The sequence below is a fragment of the Anguilla anguilla genome, chromosome 2 (genome assembly GCF_013347855.1).
Source record: "Anguilla anguilla isolate fAngAng1 chromosome 2, fAngAng1.pri, whole genome shotgun sequence".
NCBI classification, from domain to species: Eukaryota; Metazoa; Chordata; class Actinopteri; order Anguilliformes; family Anguillidae; genus Anguilla; species Anguilla anguilla.
The window spans coordinates 58,291,753-58,308,884 of NC_049202.1; the positions used below are offsets into that span (position 1 = coordinate 58,291,753).

Below are 17,132 nucleotides of genomic sequence, written 5' to 3' on the forward strand. Positions count from 1 at the left end.
TGCACCTGGATCAGTAGAATCGCACATCACCTACAGTCACCATCGGGAAACTCACCTGATCGGACTGCACCTGGATCCATCTGGCTGTTCTCAGATCTGCTGGGTTCACCCGAGTTGAATGGGCTGTGACTGACACTTCACCCCTGACTCACTGTAACTTCCTGCTGTGCACTGCCAAAGAAACTGTCAGACACACAGAACCTTTGTGCAAATAAAATAAAATAAATTCAATAGTAATAATGTTCTTGTGCTGCTTATTAATGAGTTTGTAACTTGGGCATGCCACTATCATATACAGTATGAACGCAGAAACCATCACTAGGTTTATAATATTACTTGGAATCTTTATTACTGCACTGGTTCTACTTGGATCAATAAGAAAACATGCATATGAATTTATGATGTCTATTCTAGTGAACTGGACCAATATTAGTCTATGAGGCTTATTTAAATGCACTGAGATTGGTAATGCATGAGGGTTCATAGTACACATGCATATAGTCTATGTATACCCACCGCAATCACATAGACCTCAGTTAATAAATATATTCATTAGCTAAGGTTTATACTGTATTAACACACTGGGTAATGATCTGTATCTATTTGCTTAGGTTGATGTTCTGTGTTCTGTTTGTGTTGAATATTAACCCAAATCGCATTGATGAACATTCTCCATCTTGATGCACACAAATGTGACCAGCGTCTATATGAAGACTCTTCTAAAAGCCAGGAGCCCAAGGGAAGAGGAGAAATAGTGGCATTTTTTCCCCCTCATTTTGTACAAAGTGTTATATCAGCGTTCAGTCAGCACATTATGTATGTATATGCGCAAGGTGTATATCATAAACAGTGAGTTGGAATGGACAGCTGGGCACTGTATATATCGTCCATAATCACATCTTGCCACTATCGCTCAACATGTGATTAATGACAGAAGCCTTAATCTCCCTGAGGGGGCTTATTTTATGTCTCACTTTTTTTTCCCTTTTTTATGTATTATTAAGTTAAAAAAACAGAACAATATAAGAACACAAACAGCAGAGTTGTTTTTTTAAATGGTAAAGTTTTACATTTATTTCTTATCACGAATAAAAATCACCATGCTCACTCACCACAGAAAGTAAACTAAAAAGATCAACCTTAACATCTTGATTTTTTTTGCCTCTCCCGACCTCATCGTGGGGTGTTAATAATCTCTGTAAAATAACATATAATCATAATGTAGCACTCTATGAAGATTCCCAACGTAAAAAAAACAAAAAAAAAAACAAGAAAAAAAATCCCGTTTCCCCCCCCCCAAAATCTCCACAGTGTCCATTTATTTTCTTTCTTTTTTTATTATAATAATAATTTTTTAATGGCGTTCCTCTTTCCTTTTAGGCTAATCTCCGGAGGTCTTGATGACGTGGAAGAGGGTGACGTTGTAGAGCACCTGGTGCCCGTTGTTCCAGGTGTACAGCACCCTCTCGCGGGGGTTGTAGTCCAGCATGGAGATGTGCGAGTACTGGTTGTGGAAGGGGATGTCCGTGTACTCGTAGCTGGACGAGTTTGTGTAGTAGGCGAAGTAGATCTTGGCGCCGGCCAGGTGGGAGTTGGTGACGTAGAGCGTGCCGCAGATCATGAAGGCCTCGCCGGCGCTGCGTTTCGGGAAGCCCGTGTCCCAGGTCTGCAGCACCTCCAGGCTCTGCGGCTCCAGCCGGCTGATGACGATGTTGCCGGCGTTGGGGATGGTGGTGTAGACGGCCCACAGGCCGTTCTCGTCGGCCATCAGGTCGATGTCGGACGAGCCGCCCCAGGAGTACGGGAAGGTGTTGTTGTAGCCGGCCGAGGGCAGGCTCCGCTGCAGCAGGACGCTGCGGGACCGGAAGTGGTACTTGACCACCACGTTGCTCTGGTACTTGTTGTAGTACAGCGAGCCGTTGTAGACCACGTGGCCCGTCCCCGCCCACGGGTGGGGCAGCAGGTGCTGCACGAAGTTCTGGCCCTTCGTGAAGTCGCCCATCGTGCGGTACTCCAGCACCCGGCGGCCCTTCAGGTACCCATCCATCGACCACACCTGGACGGGGGTCACGGGACGAGAGAGAGGGAGAAACAGAGAGGAAGAGAGAGAGGGAGAAAGAGACAGGGATGGAGCGATTGAGAGAGGGAAACAGGGAGAAAGAGAGAGAAAGAGTGAACAGAAGTGAGTGTTAGAGAGAGTGGGAGGGAGAGAGAAGAAGAAAGAGGTACTTTTTACTTCTCTTACAGCAGACAGTATTGGGGCTTCAGTGAATCGGGTTCCTTCCTGTCTATGGTGTCACTCTAGGAAATTTCCCTTATGGAGAACTATGACAACTTATTTGCGACTAGTACTATGGTGTGTGTGTTTATGTGAGTGTGTGTGTGTGTGTGTGCCTTCTTTTAACTTGTTGTTTTTCTTTGTTCTGGCTCTGTGCGTTCTCGGGAAGCTCCAGTGTTTGCTCTTTCAGCCTCAGAACAGGCTGGCCCAGATGGTTGTTGTCTGGGGAGATGTGGTTTCAAAGTCAGGCTTTGTACTTATAGTCTTGAGCTGCCTGGTTTAACTGCACCAAATCTAAAACAAACATGTCCTATTAGTATTTGGATGTCGAGGGGATATAGGGGGTCTGACATAGTTCAATACTGCAGATCTTTTGGACAATGCTCGCTTGGTCCTTCAAGATGATTTTTTTTGTCCAATTCTAATATTAACGATTCTATAGAGCTTGGAAATTGAGTTTGTGGAACAGGCTGTGCTTCATTACATGAGGGCAGGATTGGGGTTAAATGGCGTTTTTCAAATAAGATCACAGAAAAGAGTAATAAAAGCGTTGAACACATTTCTAGAGCCAGGACCTGGGTACTGAAATGGACGAGCACTTGTTTTTGTCTGGTGTTTTACAGTTTAAATTGATCTTAACCCTTTGAAGAGTAGGCTTTTTGGACTTTGGACTTTTTTTCAGTGTTCAAATCACCACAGGAACAGGAGCTATTATTTCATTACATTACATTATTTAGCAGACGCTTTTATACAAAGTGACGTAAGAAAGTGCAGCCTTCCCTTTCATTTATTTATTTTTACACTTCACCCAGTTGGACGGGACAAAAATACGAGACGCTTTACGTACACGCTATGAGGCTCATCCTCTGGAGAATCCAGATTTCCATTCATGGAAAATGTGAACCACACAATTATGCCTCGTCTTTAATTTTGTCCTAATCATTTACACATGGAACGATCCAGCCTCTGACCCCCCTTCAGCACGCGTCTGTGATTAAGTTTGCATAAAAATATTAATGATTAAACCTCCCTCAAATTTGGTCAATCTGGCATGCACCCTGTGTCTGAATACTGTTTGGAATTTGACTGCACTCAAACAGTACATGAGGAAGGTACAATCAAAGTGTGCAGTGCAATCTTATGTTCGGTCTGATTGCATTTATGGCTCTGCACAATATTTTTGTGCAAAAATATAGCACAAAGCCCATAACCCATCCTCACTGTGCTTCAGGTATGCTCAAATCTAGTCCTCAGGGACTGATTTAAACCTGATGCACCAGGTGAGTGTAATCTCTGGCCAATCAGTGACATTATATGACTCTGGAGTATCAGGCAAAAGAGAAATCCAGTATCCAATATCCAATACTGCTGACCTTGAGGGCCAGTTCTGAGTACACCCACTGAATTGGGTGAAACGAGGATTGGCATCAACATTTTCCATCATTCATACATTTTTAGGCACTTAGCATATGTTTTTTATCCAGGCTCGCTTACATACATTCCATTTACACTGCTAAATATTTATGGAAGTAATTCTGGATAAACCCCGTAAGGCAGGGGTGCACAACAAGGATTTTGCGACAGCTCCTGCTCCTAATCATTTCATTAGCTCGATCATATCTTGAGCTGCCACTAGTACAATCACCAGCTACAGCCGCAGACTGCAAGTGCATCCTAAAGTTTACTGTGCTCGAGTACAGGAGTGAAACGGGGTAGTTTATAGAGCTGTCAGAACTGTATAACAGAGGTAATTGGTTGGAACAAAAACCAGCATGCAGACTGGCCCTCCAGGACCGAAGCTGTGCACGCCTGCCTTAAGGGTACAACTGCAGTGTTCCTGCTAGGAACTGGACCAGCAGTTACAAAACCAGCTCCCGAACCATTAACCATTCTAAGAGTCTTTTTTTCTGGAACGTTTGTTTCAGAATTCAAAGTCAGTCTTCTAGAACTCCATTGCTTTCAATCGCCAGTAGTGATTGTTACGAACATTCTAATTCACATATTTGTGATGTGAATTAGACCTATGCCTGAGGGTGGGTGTACATTACATGATTTTCTCACAGGTTACGACTTTGGGACTTTGGATGCCCTCTCATACTTAATGAGGTTCAGACTGTGACAACCGGTTGGACGATAGGATATTATGAGCTCCCAAAGAAATCTGATGACGTTACAGTAGGCACAGCACAGTGGGAAAAATGTCGTACACAGAGCCACCTCCTGATTGGTCAACAGGAATTAAAACACAGAATCGGCTTGCATGGCTTCTCACAGCTGACAAATTCAAGCCCACTGTGCCAGAATTTTTCTTTTGACGTGTCAAAAATGATTGGGAACCCATAAACAGAGGTGGGTAACCCGGCTTCAAAGAGTAAAAAGACTGACCATGTATTTGCTCCACCACCATGCACTAAACTTATTGTAATCAGCTGGTTTAGTGCATGTTGGTGGCGCAAATACATGGTCAGTCTTTTTACTCTTTGAAGCCGGGTTACCCACCTCTGCCCATAAACCAGTTGGATCGGTTCGGAATGGTATCTCACACCTTGTGAGTTGTGACGTTACGACCCAACGTTTTTCTTTCTTTCTCAAACAGAAAAAAAACTATTGGGAGCCCGCAGCTCATATATTGTACCCTTAATGAGTTAAACTACACTGCCAACCCCAAACAGTGCTTGGCATGATACTGAGTGCATGAGTTAAACAGATGGACAGACAAATGAGAAAACAATCAATGGTCACAGCTACATGAACCCAGTCTGTTGTGCACTAACACGTTTCACCCAGTCTGGCCGGAATGACGCTTGAAGACAGCAATCCATCTGTTCTCATAAGTTGAACATTCTCATGTTCTTTTCAACCAGGTCCATCAGTTTTATTTTAATATCTTGAATCCGGTTTTAAATATGTTATCGTTTTGCCAGAGCAAATGTTGAGGATGGGACAACACGTTCTATGATTTTTCCTCTGTAATGGATATACGGTCAGGCTGACACAGCCCAAAGAGCTGACGACTATGTGCAGGTAGCTACAGATGGTGCAATGCATTAATAACACGAGGCCTGCGGTAAGGCACAACACCATAACTCTGGATTAATAGCCAGGGCCCGTTTCCCACAGCACTGCTCTAGCAGAGCCAGGTTCTCCGGCAGTCCAAACTCTGCATGCATTTATCAGCATCGAGCAGGGATTTCATTTCAGGGTGTCATTTACAGCGAGACCAGGTGTTGCAGACATATCCACCACTGATGCCTACTTCATATAAATATTGAAACATGTTTGACTGAGGCTACAGACCTATCTTGCTCTAAAATGTTATTATTCAAATAAACCTAAAACTTTTCAATGGAGAAATGCCCCGTCCCAGCACTTTTTGGTAATTTGTATTTGTCCTAATACTGTAGCTTATTCTTCTGCCGAGTTGGCTTTGCAGAGGTTAGGTCTGAATAGTGTTCACTGTGTGAACTAAACTGTGTTCTTGGCTAGAAATAGCTGTACAAAATAAGTATTTTCTTATTATATGATATTATATATATATGAACCTGTGTTTTGTAGTTGTCCATGACCATGAAATGCACTATTGTACGTCACTTCGCATAAAAGCGTCTGCCAAATAAATGTAATGTAATGAAATGAGAAAACCTAAAAAATGTAGGTGTAACAAATTGAAGTAAAAATATTAAGTTTATCCACACACACAAACAAACACACACACACACACACACACACAAAATGTATACAATGTACTCCTTATCCTCCCCAGGTGAAGATTACTAATATAATAATTCCCCTTTTATCTTACTCAGAAACAGTCTCTCATTCTCTTGATCGTCGAGTTTTAAATATTTCTTACCTTTCCTTTCCTCCCTGAACACCTTCCTCTTTCATTCTTTTCATTCTCTTCCTCCTTATTACTTTTCCGTTTCTCTTTTGATCACCTTCTTCCCCTCCCCTCCTTTCCCCGGTGCTGTCTTTCTGTTTCCTTTTCTCTTCTCTATCGCTCACCTTTTTTCTTCTCTCCCTCAGTCTCTCTCTCCCTCTCTCTCTCACACACACACACATTCTCTCACATCTCCTTCCCCTTCCTCAGAATTCTTTAACTTGAGTCTCAAAGAAAATGTCTGAGACCCAAAAAAGAAGGATGACAGTTTGATATGAAAGATGTCTGCACACTCGGCCTCACTCCCCCCATTGTGCTTTACGGTGAAGGCTGGAGACGAGTGGAGAGAGGGAAGGAAGGAAGGAGGGAGGGAGGTAGAGAGAGAGCAGGGAATTGAGAAAAAAGAGATAGGGGTAGGAGGGAGGAGGAGAGCGGCAGAAAGGGAGTGAGAGAGAGCATTTGCTGCAGGCAGCTTTTTCTTACCGTGATATTGTTATTAATCAGTTTGTCAGCTACCTTCATGCTTTTGATCACACAAATAAAGGTTTGCCACCCTGATAAAGCGAATGGAATTGGATCAAAAGAATCTGAAAATAAAACGGAGAAAAACAGAGGAACGGGGGGACGAGAGAGAGCATGACAATAAAGTTTATATTTACTGAGCCAAATACGCATTAGAAAAAAATATTAGCCCTGATCATTTCAAACGAGTCTTAAAAATGTTCTTGGAGGTGTGAAAGTGAGATGCCAACTTTAGAAAGTGCTAAAAGGCCAAAATGCAGAGTCTTGGTCTTGGTCTTGCTCCCCCACTTAGTCGGGTTTATTCCTAGGTTTGTGGAGTTTTCCCCAGCCCTTGTTGCACTCTGGCTGGCTCTGTGGGAGTTTAGGCCAGGGTGAACTGTGAAGCGTTATTGTGGAAAATCCTTCGTTAGAATTCGCTGCACAAACAGCATTCAATTGATTTGATTGACTAATTGATGTACAAAGTGTTCTGTGAGCGCTAGCCTTTCTTTGCCTCATGAAGGGAAGCTGTCCACTGTGTTAATAACATGCTCTTTTAAGACTCTAACAGAGAGGCACTGAATTAAAAACAATGTAAAAAGCAACTATACACACCTCCAAAGAAAAAAATGCTGGTGCGAGACAGAGGTAACAGGTGAAAAACAGATATAAAGTTGATACATTGTGACTACCTCTACCGGAAAAAATGAAAATCAACATCTTGACCCCTGTCGAGTTTTCCTAGTGTGGATAACAACATTTCATTGTCTTGCAGTGAATAAAGTTTTTGTGGGAGCATATATACATGATGTGTGGACTTTATTCACATTTTTCAGAGTGGGAATGCAATATTCCATTGTCAGAATCCTACAGCAATGATGTGGGACAGTAAAAACGGAATGGGTGGAATGCCCAGCCGGTCTCCGGAAGAAGTTTGGAGCCCCTCCATGTCTGGACCCTGTTACCACAAGACACCGAAAATCCAGGATCAGAAAGTAAAAATCCTCCCCAGAATTTTATTCCAAACACTTGGATTTGCTGATATGGAATTCTTCAGCCAGGAGGTAGAAAGAATCAGTGAAATCAGCTGTCTGAGTTTTACTTTCTGACCCCTGGAAATTCCACCTCTGCAAATACATACTGAGACCATAGCTCAAAATAGAGAGACCAAACCACAGCCAAGTAATGCCAATGAGGCTTCATAAAACCAATAATGGGCGGAGAGATCTGTGGTTTAGAGTGCACTGTCTATCAATGACTGACAGGTCACTGTAGCCACACCCATTTTCAGATTTATAACACATCACACTCCCAGTACTGCTGTTAGCTGGGGACAGAGACTGACCCTTAACCAAGAAGAAGTAGCCCTGCTGTAACCAAGAAACAGTGAACCAAACTGTAAAAAACGGTAACAACGGACCACTCTGAAACCAGCGAACAGTGAACCAAATTGGAAGAAATTGAAAAAACTGACTTTTTGGTAACCAGGTTACAGGATAAATAATTAAATAAATAAATAAATAGTGGATAGCACTGTTTCTTCACAGAAAGAAGGTCCTGGACCTTCAAAGGTGAAGGTCTGGGCCTTTCAGTGTGCAGTTTACCTGTGTCTACGTGACATGCAGGTGACTCTAAATTGGAGACTCTAAATTGCCCATAGGTGTGAGTGTGTGAGTGAATGGTGTGTGTGCCCTGATGTAGATTGACAAACTGTCCAGGGTTTGCTTGCCTCTCGCCCATTGCATGCTGGGATAGGCTCCAGTACCCCCTGCGATCCTGCCCAGGATAAGCGGGTATAGATAATGGATGGATGGATGGATGTGCTGTATCCAGAAAACAGTAACTATGCCGTAACTAAGGAAAGGTCAACGAGCTCTAAGGGTCTGAGACTTTTTAAAACCCCCACAACATCTTCCCTCCTCCCTTTCATCTCTATCTCTCTCTCTGCCTCCATCCCTCCATCTCATTATCTCTCATTCCTCCCTCTCTCGCGGCTCGCAGCTTTCATCCCCCCTGTACATCCCTGCTCAAAACAAACAGCCTCCAGACAGCACTGCCTAGATGTGAAGCCAAACGAAATGACAGAGAAACAAACTTTTTTTTAAAAGAACACACAAAACAAACCTGACCGTTACCTGACCTTTAAAGCCACTACACCGAAACAGACCTCTTGTCAACGGAGAAAAACACCGAGCCTGATTTTGAGAAGATATAGACTCGGAGAGGGCAGCCTAGCAACAGAGACAGGCAGTCGGAGATAGACATGGCCCCTACCGGGAGGTCAGGCCGCACCCACACTGTCTTCAAAAGATCAAGACAGAGCCGTGCCTGACAACAAAATGTGAGAAAGCCCCCAAAAAAGAGAGAGAGAGAACAGAAATGCACTCAATAAAGTTGTGAGGGACCGAAACTTTACCCACAGACAGCTGAACAGCTCCGGTAAAGCTCTTTATGATGGCCTGTCACAGCCAGAGGGACAGCAAGCAAAACACACATCCACACAAACACCTCACGTCTAAAACCATCCGTCACTTGATGTTATTTCAATTTTATTTATTTACATTTTAATTTTAATTTATTCTTTAATCGTATGTTAAGCTTTTTTTAACCATCACTAATTGTTAACTGTAGTTACACGTTTGAAGTCCTTGTCAGAGGGAGTGGAGAGAGACAGTCAGAGACAGACAGAGACAGAGAGAGAGAGATCAGTACAGTAGTTAAGATCAGGCCATAGTTAAGTCTGCAAAGAGACCCCCGGTCTCAGTGGGACAGCCTGCTTAAATAAAGGTCATGAATAACACAACCTTGTGGATTCTGTGCACCTGTAATGTGCTGCTTATTTTATCAGTCCAGCTCACTTTTCTGTTCCACAAAAAAAGACACAGTTCCTATCTTTGCCCGCTATTTCAAGGATACGCAGATAGATGAGTGTATCAGTATTACTAGTAGTTTTTCTTGTGTGTGTGTGTTTGTGCGCCTCTGCAAGACAGTCGGTTTCACAATTCCTTGCTATGTTTAGCCGTCCACTGCAACCGGTCCATAATGCCGCAGAACGCTGGTCTTCTACCCGCCTAAATTCACTCATGTACCGCCCCCCCCCCCCCACCCCGCACCCCCCGCCTTTCAAACCCCTTTCCCTGGCATCCAGCGGCTGCCTGGGTTCAATTAAATTCTCTCACACTGGCATAGCAAGCTGAGAATGATACTGCCCTTTCCTAGCTTCACAGAGGTATCACAACATGCACATACGCTCCGACATCTCAGTTCATCTTCCTCCTTTTCTCCACAGATCTTCGACCGATGTGCCTTGACGGTGGTGCTCACATGATTGATATGCTGCTCGTCTCTTCTTCTTGTGACATTGCAAAGAGCAGGCGGTTCCGCAGTGTCTGGGCTACACTCCTAACCTGGCTCTCTCAACCTGCCACCTAGTCATCCCCCAAATTTAATTGGCTAAAAAAACATTGTTCTCTCCCTCTCCAACTGGTGAGCGTTGTGGCGCAAAATGGCTGCCGTGGTTGAGGAGTTCCCCACATCACTGTAAAGTGTGTTCAGTGGGAGAAAACACTATATAAATGCAAGTAATTATATATTATTATTATTATTATTATTATTATTATTATTACTGTGGTGTTTGTCCATCATGTGAAATTAAACTTATGCTTTGGCTAAAAGACGATGCTGCAGAGTGTAAAATTGTATGTGACAATCGGTTAGCGCTGTTAGGACCATCCTGCCTGTAGACCAGAATGACAGACACATCTCACTGACTCCAAAACACCAGTGCACTGGTGAAAAAAAAAAAAAAAAAAAAAAAAAAAAAAAAAAAAAAAAAAAAAATATATATATACATGTAAAACAGCCTCTGCAAAACATAGGGTTGGATGGCCGATCCTTTATCACAGATGTAAATGAATGACTGAGGCGAGAAATGAAGGAGAGCGAGAGAGAGAGAGAGAGAGAGAGAAATGGAGAGTGTGCAGGAGAGAGAGAGAGAGAAATGGATAGTGTGCAGGAGAGAGAGAGATGGAGAGTGTTCAGGAAAGAGAGAGAGAAAAAAGAGAGAGAAAAATGGAGAGTGTTCAGGAGAGAGAGAGAGAGAGAAATGGACAGCTGGAAGATGTAGACAGCACGGCAATATGCAATCTCATGCACCAAACTGAATGTCAGCGAGTGACGCCATATTAATAATAAATATCTGTTTCTTTCCCTCCACGGTGTTATTAGTTACCTACTGTTACATTATTGAATCAAATCTTTCATTTTGTTGTTCTCCATCTTTTCTGTTGATTATAGGCTGTAGCTGCAAATTTACCTGTGAATGGCAATATGATATCTATCCTGTGATGCCAGTGAAGCACTATAAATTTGAATTTGAAGGAAAAGACGAGAGAGAGAGAGGGGGAGAGAGAGAAGTACAAACAGGACGAGGGTGGGTATTACTATAGAGAATGCTCTATAGAGCTGTCAAACCACGCTGGTATTGTCTGTCTGACTGTTTTACAATTTGTGCCTCTAGTTCTTGGGTCACACCTCTCCTTCTCGTCAGAGAGATGTGAAAACATCAGTGAGGGAGAGAGAGAAAGAGAGATACAGAGAGAGAGAGGGAGGCAGTGAGCTCTGGGGAACATATTGTGATATTGTTTTGGCAATGTGTATTTTTAAATATGTCTTGCCTGCAAAGCATTTTAAATTGAAAACGGAAACTATGTGCATGTGTGTGTGTGTGTGACCGTGTGTTTGCAAGAGTGAAAGAGAGAGATAGAGGGACAATTATTTCCTTCTTTTAATAGTTGTCTTTTATATGAACCTGTTCTATTTTTCTGTTGCCATTATTAGCCATATGAACCTTGAACATATTTCAAAGTATAAAGCTCCTGAGATAAATGATGATGCATTGCCATCTGTTGTTTTATTAACATTATTCTTCATCAAATAATTATTAGTTCATGTATTTGTTGGGTGTTAATTTGTTTATAATCGATACCATGGCACAGTAAGCGAGAAAGAAAGATAGAGAGAGAGACAGAGAGAGAGAGCAATCTGCGAAACTATTAAAATCCTTAAAACCACATCACGATTCCTTCCCCTGAAAGAGCGTGAGTGACTACAGAGCTTGGCATTCTTTTTCCTTCTGTCTCATTAATCGCCCCTTTGCCTCTCTCCCTCCCTCCCTTGCTCACTCACCCACTCGCTCTCTCCCTTCCTCCCTTGCTCGCTCGCCCATCCGCTCCCTCCCTTCCTCGCTTGTCCATCTGCTCCCTCCCTCGCTCACTCGCCCAGTCGTGACTGCCGCGCCGCGCAATGCTAACTCGGTTAAAGTGGTGAAATTTAGACGCACCTCCGGGGCGACCATAATGAGAGGCAGATATGTGGGTCAACTGGGCGGCCTCGGTATCTCCTGTCTCTGTACCGGGAGACCGGCGGCCCCGGCTGCCCTGGTCACCCTGGCAACCGGCCGGGTACGCGACCGGAAGGGTCTGACGTGGCACCGGGGAGTGCGCGCTGGGGTGAGGGTGTTACCACCGCAGTGTCCGTGAGGGGAACGCTAGCATAGCCTTCGCTTCCTCCTCCGAACACCGCCCTCCCCACCCCGCGCCCACCAGGAGATACGATAAGAAAACCAGAGTATCAGTTTATACAACTGTGCGAGTAGTACACAGAGTCAGGTCTGAATGAGACAAAAGGGAGTGCTATCAGGCACAGACACACACACAGACACACTCACACACACACATACACAGACACACACACACACACACACACACACACACACACACACAGATACACTCACACACACACATACACAGACACACACACGCCCACACACGCACACACACAATAATATACACACATACACACACACACACACACACACGCACAGACACACACACACACACACATGCAAACATGCATACACGCACACACACACAGAGTCACACACACACGCACACACACAAACACACAGAGTCACACACACACACACACACACAAACACACAACACTCTGACAGCATGCCTTAATGAGATTGCACGGCGGCAGATGTTATGTTGCTAAGAAACAGAAAGGATGCCTCTGGGTCCCAGATGTCAAACCTGTGAAAACGTGCAGCGATGTTTCATTTAATTCTGAAGTCGACGGTTTCAGCATTCACCGCGATATCGCACTCTGTTCTCCCGCTGAAAGTCGAGTGAGTGCGTCAAAAATACCGCCGTGTTCAATTAAGAAATGTAAAAAAAAAAATACATGTTTCACTTAAAAAGAACAAAAAAAAATCTAAACGATTTGGTTCCAATTTATCAAAAATAAATAAATAAAAATACAGAACATGTCCCAAAGGGTGCACTTGTAAACTGTCTGATAACCCAAATTGTGTTGTTCACAGACACCAATTAGTCCCCATTGGTTGCGCATTGCTTTCAGCTAAAACAAAGATCAGATTCACTGTCACCACTTTGAACACAGAGCACTTCGCTTTCTTTAATATGCCCGTCTGCGATCAAAGGAAGTTTCGAGTGTGCAAATGTTTCCATTTCACAAAATTCTGCTCCATAACTACAAAAACAGGAATTGGGCTTGCTCCATTACGCCACAATAAGCTCATTGTTTCATATAATCCTGCTAGACCCTTATGCTCTCAGTCAACTGGTTACCTGTTTTTTTTCCCCTGAAATGCTCAAAGTTAAATAGGGTGGCAGAGCCTTCATTTGCAAAATCCTGAAGCTCAGCGATGACACGCCTCATCACATGCTAGAATCGCAGAAAACGCTCATTTTAATGGCTTCATACCCCCTTTTCTCTCAGACTGGAATGTCCATTTGAATTAACGAGAGGTTAAATTAACCGCCACCTTTGTTGTCAACTGCATGTGTGGACGAGCGCGCGCAACGCGTTACGACAAGCAGGTGCCTCTTTTAACAGCGCAGTCCCCAAGTTGAGCTGGCACAGACCGTGGGGCACGTGGTTGACCAGCAGGGGTCACAGGTGAGCACTTAAACACGATCATCCAGGGTGACTGTATCCCCCTCTCCCTGGGAAATGGGACTACCAGCCACAATGCCCCTGAATTTTATACCAGACCATGGGGGCCATACACACATTGGAACAGAGCCTTAATAGATAACAGACTGTGGGGCCCATCCACACACTCGAACAGAGCCGTACATGATTAAATGTGCCATCCAGCAGCCCTAGATTAAAAGCCTCTTGAAGTATTCAGAAATCACATGATCATAAGGCACAGATTAGCCACCGCCACCGCACCTTCATGAACACAAACCCCCCCCTGGTCCCACTGCTAGTCTCTGTGTAGTGTTCTGCTTCATCTGAGAATCACAGATAATACCAATACCACAGCCTGTCTGAGTCATTTACTGCTCAGTTTCAAACGAAGGGGATCTTTATTTGCATAATGTGAATCAAGCACAAGCATCATTTGAATTATGATTGTTTTTTAATACTGTTACTGATTCACTTTGTCTTTGTTCTCTGTCAGTGCACAGTTGTTCTTTCCATTAGTTCTGTGTAATTAACAAGGGGAAGCACTTTCAAAATGGCTTAATGCAGAATGCTATGCAGTGGAGCTTGTGTGTTTCAGGTCCTCTGGGAGTCCCCGGGAGTGGAGTACCTGTCAGGTCTGTCTGCATGTCAGACCTGTGTCAGGTGTATGTGTTTGTATGTTACACCTGTGTCAGGTGTGTGTGTTTGTGTGTGTGTATGTCACACCTGCTTCAGGTGTTTGTATGTAACACCTGTGGCAGGTGTGTGTATGCCACACTTGTGCTAAGTGTGTGTATGTACGTGTTTGGGCTATGCGTCATGTTCCTGTGTGTGGCGTACACACACCTACACCTACATTTGTCCTAGCTGCGTAAGGTGCCTTTGTGGGGACATGTATCAGAGGTAGGTGTGTGTGTTTGGGGTACATGTGTAGGGGGAGGTATCAGTGGCAAGGGTGTGTTTGGGGTCCCTGTGTGGGGGTAGATACAGGTGGCAAGGGTGTATTTGGGGTCCCAGTGTGGGGGTAGATACAGGTGGCAGGAGTGTATTTGGGGTCCCTGTGTGGGGGTAGATACAGGTGGCAGGGGTGTATTTGGGGTCCCTGTGTGGGGGTAGACACAGGTGGCAGGAGTGTATTTGGGGTCCCTGTGTGGGGGTAGATACAGGTGGCAGGAGTGTATTTGGGGTCCCTGTGTGGGGGTAGATACAGGTGGCAGGAGTGTATTTGGGGTCCCTGTGTGGGGGTAGACACAGGTGGCAGGAGTGTATTTGGGGTCCCTGTGTGGGGGTAGACACAGGTGGCAGGAGTGTATTTGGGGTCCCTGTGTGGGGGTAGATACAGGTGGCAGGAGTGTATTTGGGGTCCCTGTGTGGGGGTAGACACAGGTGGCAGGGGTGTGTTTGGGGTCCCTGTGTGGGGGTAGATACAGGTGGGAGGAGTGTTTCTGGGGTCCCTGTGTGGGGGTAGATACAGGTGGCAGGAGTGTATTTGGGGTCCCTGTGTGGGGGTAGATACAGGTGGCAGGGGTGTATTTGGGGTCCCTGTGTGGGGGTAGATACAGGTGGCAGGGGTGTATTTGGGGTCCCTGTGTGGGGGTAGATACAGGTGGCAGGAGTGTATTTGGGGTCCCTGTGTGGGGGTAGATACAGGTGGCAGGAGTGTATTTGGGGTCCCTGTGTGGGGGTAGATACAGGTGGCAGGGGTGTTTTTGGGGTCCCTGTGTGGGGGTAGATACAGGTGGCAGGAGTGTTTTTGGGGTCCCTGTGTGGGGGTAGATACAGGTGGCAGGAGTGTTTTTGGGGTCCCTGTGTGGGGGTAGATACAGGTGGCAGGAGTGTTTTTGGGGTCCCTGTGTGGGGGTAGATACAGGTGGCAGGAGTGTATTTGGGGTCCCTGTGTGGGGGTAGATACAGGTGGCAGGAGTGTATTTGGGGTCCCTGTGTGGGGGTAGATACAGGTGGCAGGAGTGTATTTGGGGTCCCTGTGTGGGGGTAGATACAGGTGGCAGGAGTGTATTTGGGGTCCCTGTGTGGGGGTAGATACAGGTGGCAGGAGTGTATTTGGGGTCCCTGTGTGGGGGTAGATACAGGTGGCAGGAGTGTATTTGGGGTCCCTGTGTGGGGGTAGATACAGGTGGCAGGAGTGTATTTGGGGTCCCTGTGTGGGGGTAGATACAGGTGGCAGGAGTGTATTTGGGGTCCCTGTGTGGGGGTAGACACAGGTGGCAGGAGTGTATTTGGGGTCCCTGTGTGGGGGTAGATACAGGTGGCAGGAGTGTATTTGGGGTCCCTGTGTGGGGGTAGATACAGGTGGGAGGAGTGTATTTGGGGTCCCTGTGTGGGGGTAGATACAGGTGGCAGGAGTGTATTTGGGGTCCCTGTGTGGGGGTAGATACAGGTGGCAGGAGTGTGTTTGGGGTCCCTGTGTGGGGGTAGATACAGGTGGCAGGAGTGTGTTTGGGGTCCCTGTGTGGGGGTAGATACAGGTGGCAGGTAGCAGGCTTACCCTGTTGTCGGAGCTGGGGATCATGGTGTCAGTCATCCAGGAGCCAAATCTTGACCCCGATGCGCGAATGGTGATAGGATTACTCACTCCAGTCAGCTTCCCACAGCCTGGGACACACAAATACATACACACACACACACACACACACACAGACACACACACACACACACATGGTTCATTATATCCAAGCAGTCAGATCTATAAATATCCATCCCTAATTAGTGATTCATAAGTAACTGTGCTGCCTTCCTCTAATTCATGCCCTTCTTTTATCTTTCTCTATGTCTCTATCTCTGCTTCATCCCTTCTGTACTACACCTACCCTCACCATTTCCCTTCTCATACCCAGTTACCCCTCCCAGCCCCCGTGCAGGTGCCCCCTCTCTCATACCCTGGTACCCTTGCCTGCAGATAACCCCTCTCTCATTCCAAGTTACCCCTCCCTGCAGATGGCCCCTCTGATACCCAGTTACTCTTCCCTGCCCTCTGCAGTAATCCCCTCTCTCATATTCAGTTACCCCTTCCTGCCCCCGTCCAGTTACCCCCTCTCTCATACCCAGCTTCTGCATGCAGGAGTGCAGTCTGGTCTCCAGCAGCAGGACTCTTTGTCTCAGTTCCTCGTAGTCGTATGCCCCCATCTCCTCCTGAATGGCCATCAGCACCAGGGACAGGTTTCGCACCTCCTCCTTCAGCCTCCCAAGCATGCGCGCGTCTGACTTGTATTGCTCCAACACAGGCAGCAGGGGGAGCAGCTGAGTCACCTTGTCCTTCAGCTCCTGAGAGCACAGAATCAGAGAGAGAGAAAGAGAGAGAGATATTAACTGTTGTACTTCTACCGTTGTACAACTTGTGCCGTGTGCTTCATTTTGTTTATGTTTGCTTTGGCAATGTGCGCTATGTGTATTTCATATCAATAAAGTACACTGAACTGAACTGAAATTGAAAGACAGGGAGTGAGAGAGAGAGAG

At 45.5% G+C, this 17,132-nt stretch overlaps 1 protein-coding gene across 2 annotated transcripts in view; it reads right to left on the reverse strand.

The window, feature by feature from the left end:
• Positions 1–1,043: 1,043 nt before the first annotated feature.
• LOC118221706 (noelin-2-like) overlaps positions 1,044–17,132 on the reverse strand; it is a 95,230-nt gene continuing 79,141 nt past the window's right edge. Inside the window, exons 4-6 of one of the 2 annotated variants that reach the window (XM_035407007.1) lie at positions 16,721–16,940; positions 16,165–16,271; positions 1,044–2,056 (exon numbers count right to left, since the gene is read on the reverse strand). In XM_035407007.1, the coding sequence (XP_035262898.1) occupies positions 1,382–2,056; positions 16,165–16,271; positions 16,721–16,940 (1,002 nt within the window). In that variant the 3' untranslated portion in view covers positions 1,044–1,381. The remainder of the gene's footprint in view (positions 2,057–16,164; positions 16,272–16,720; positions 16,941–17,132) is intronic. The other variant, XM_035407008.1, reaches the window with a different exon arrangement.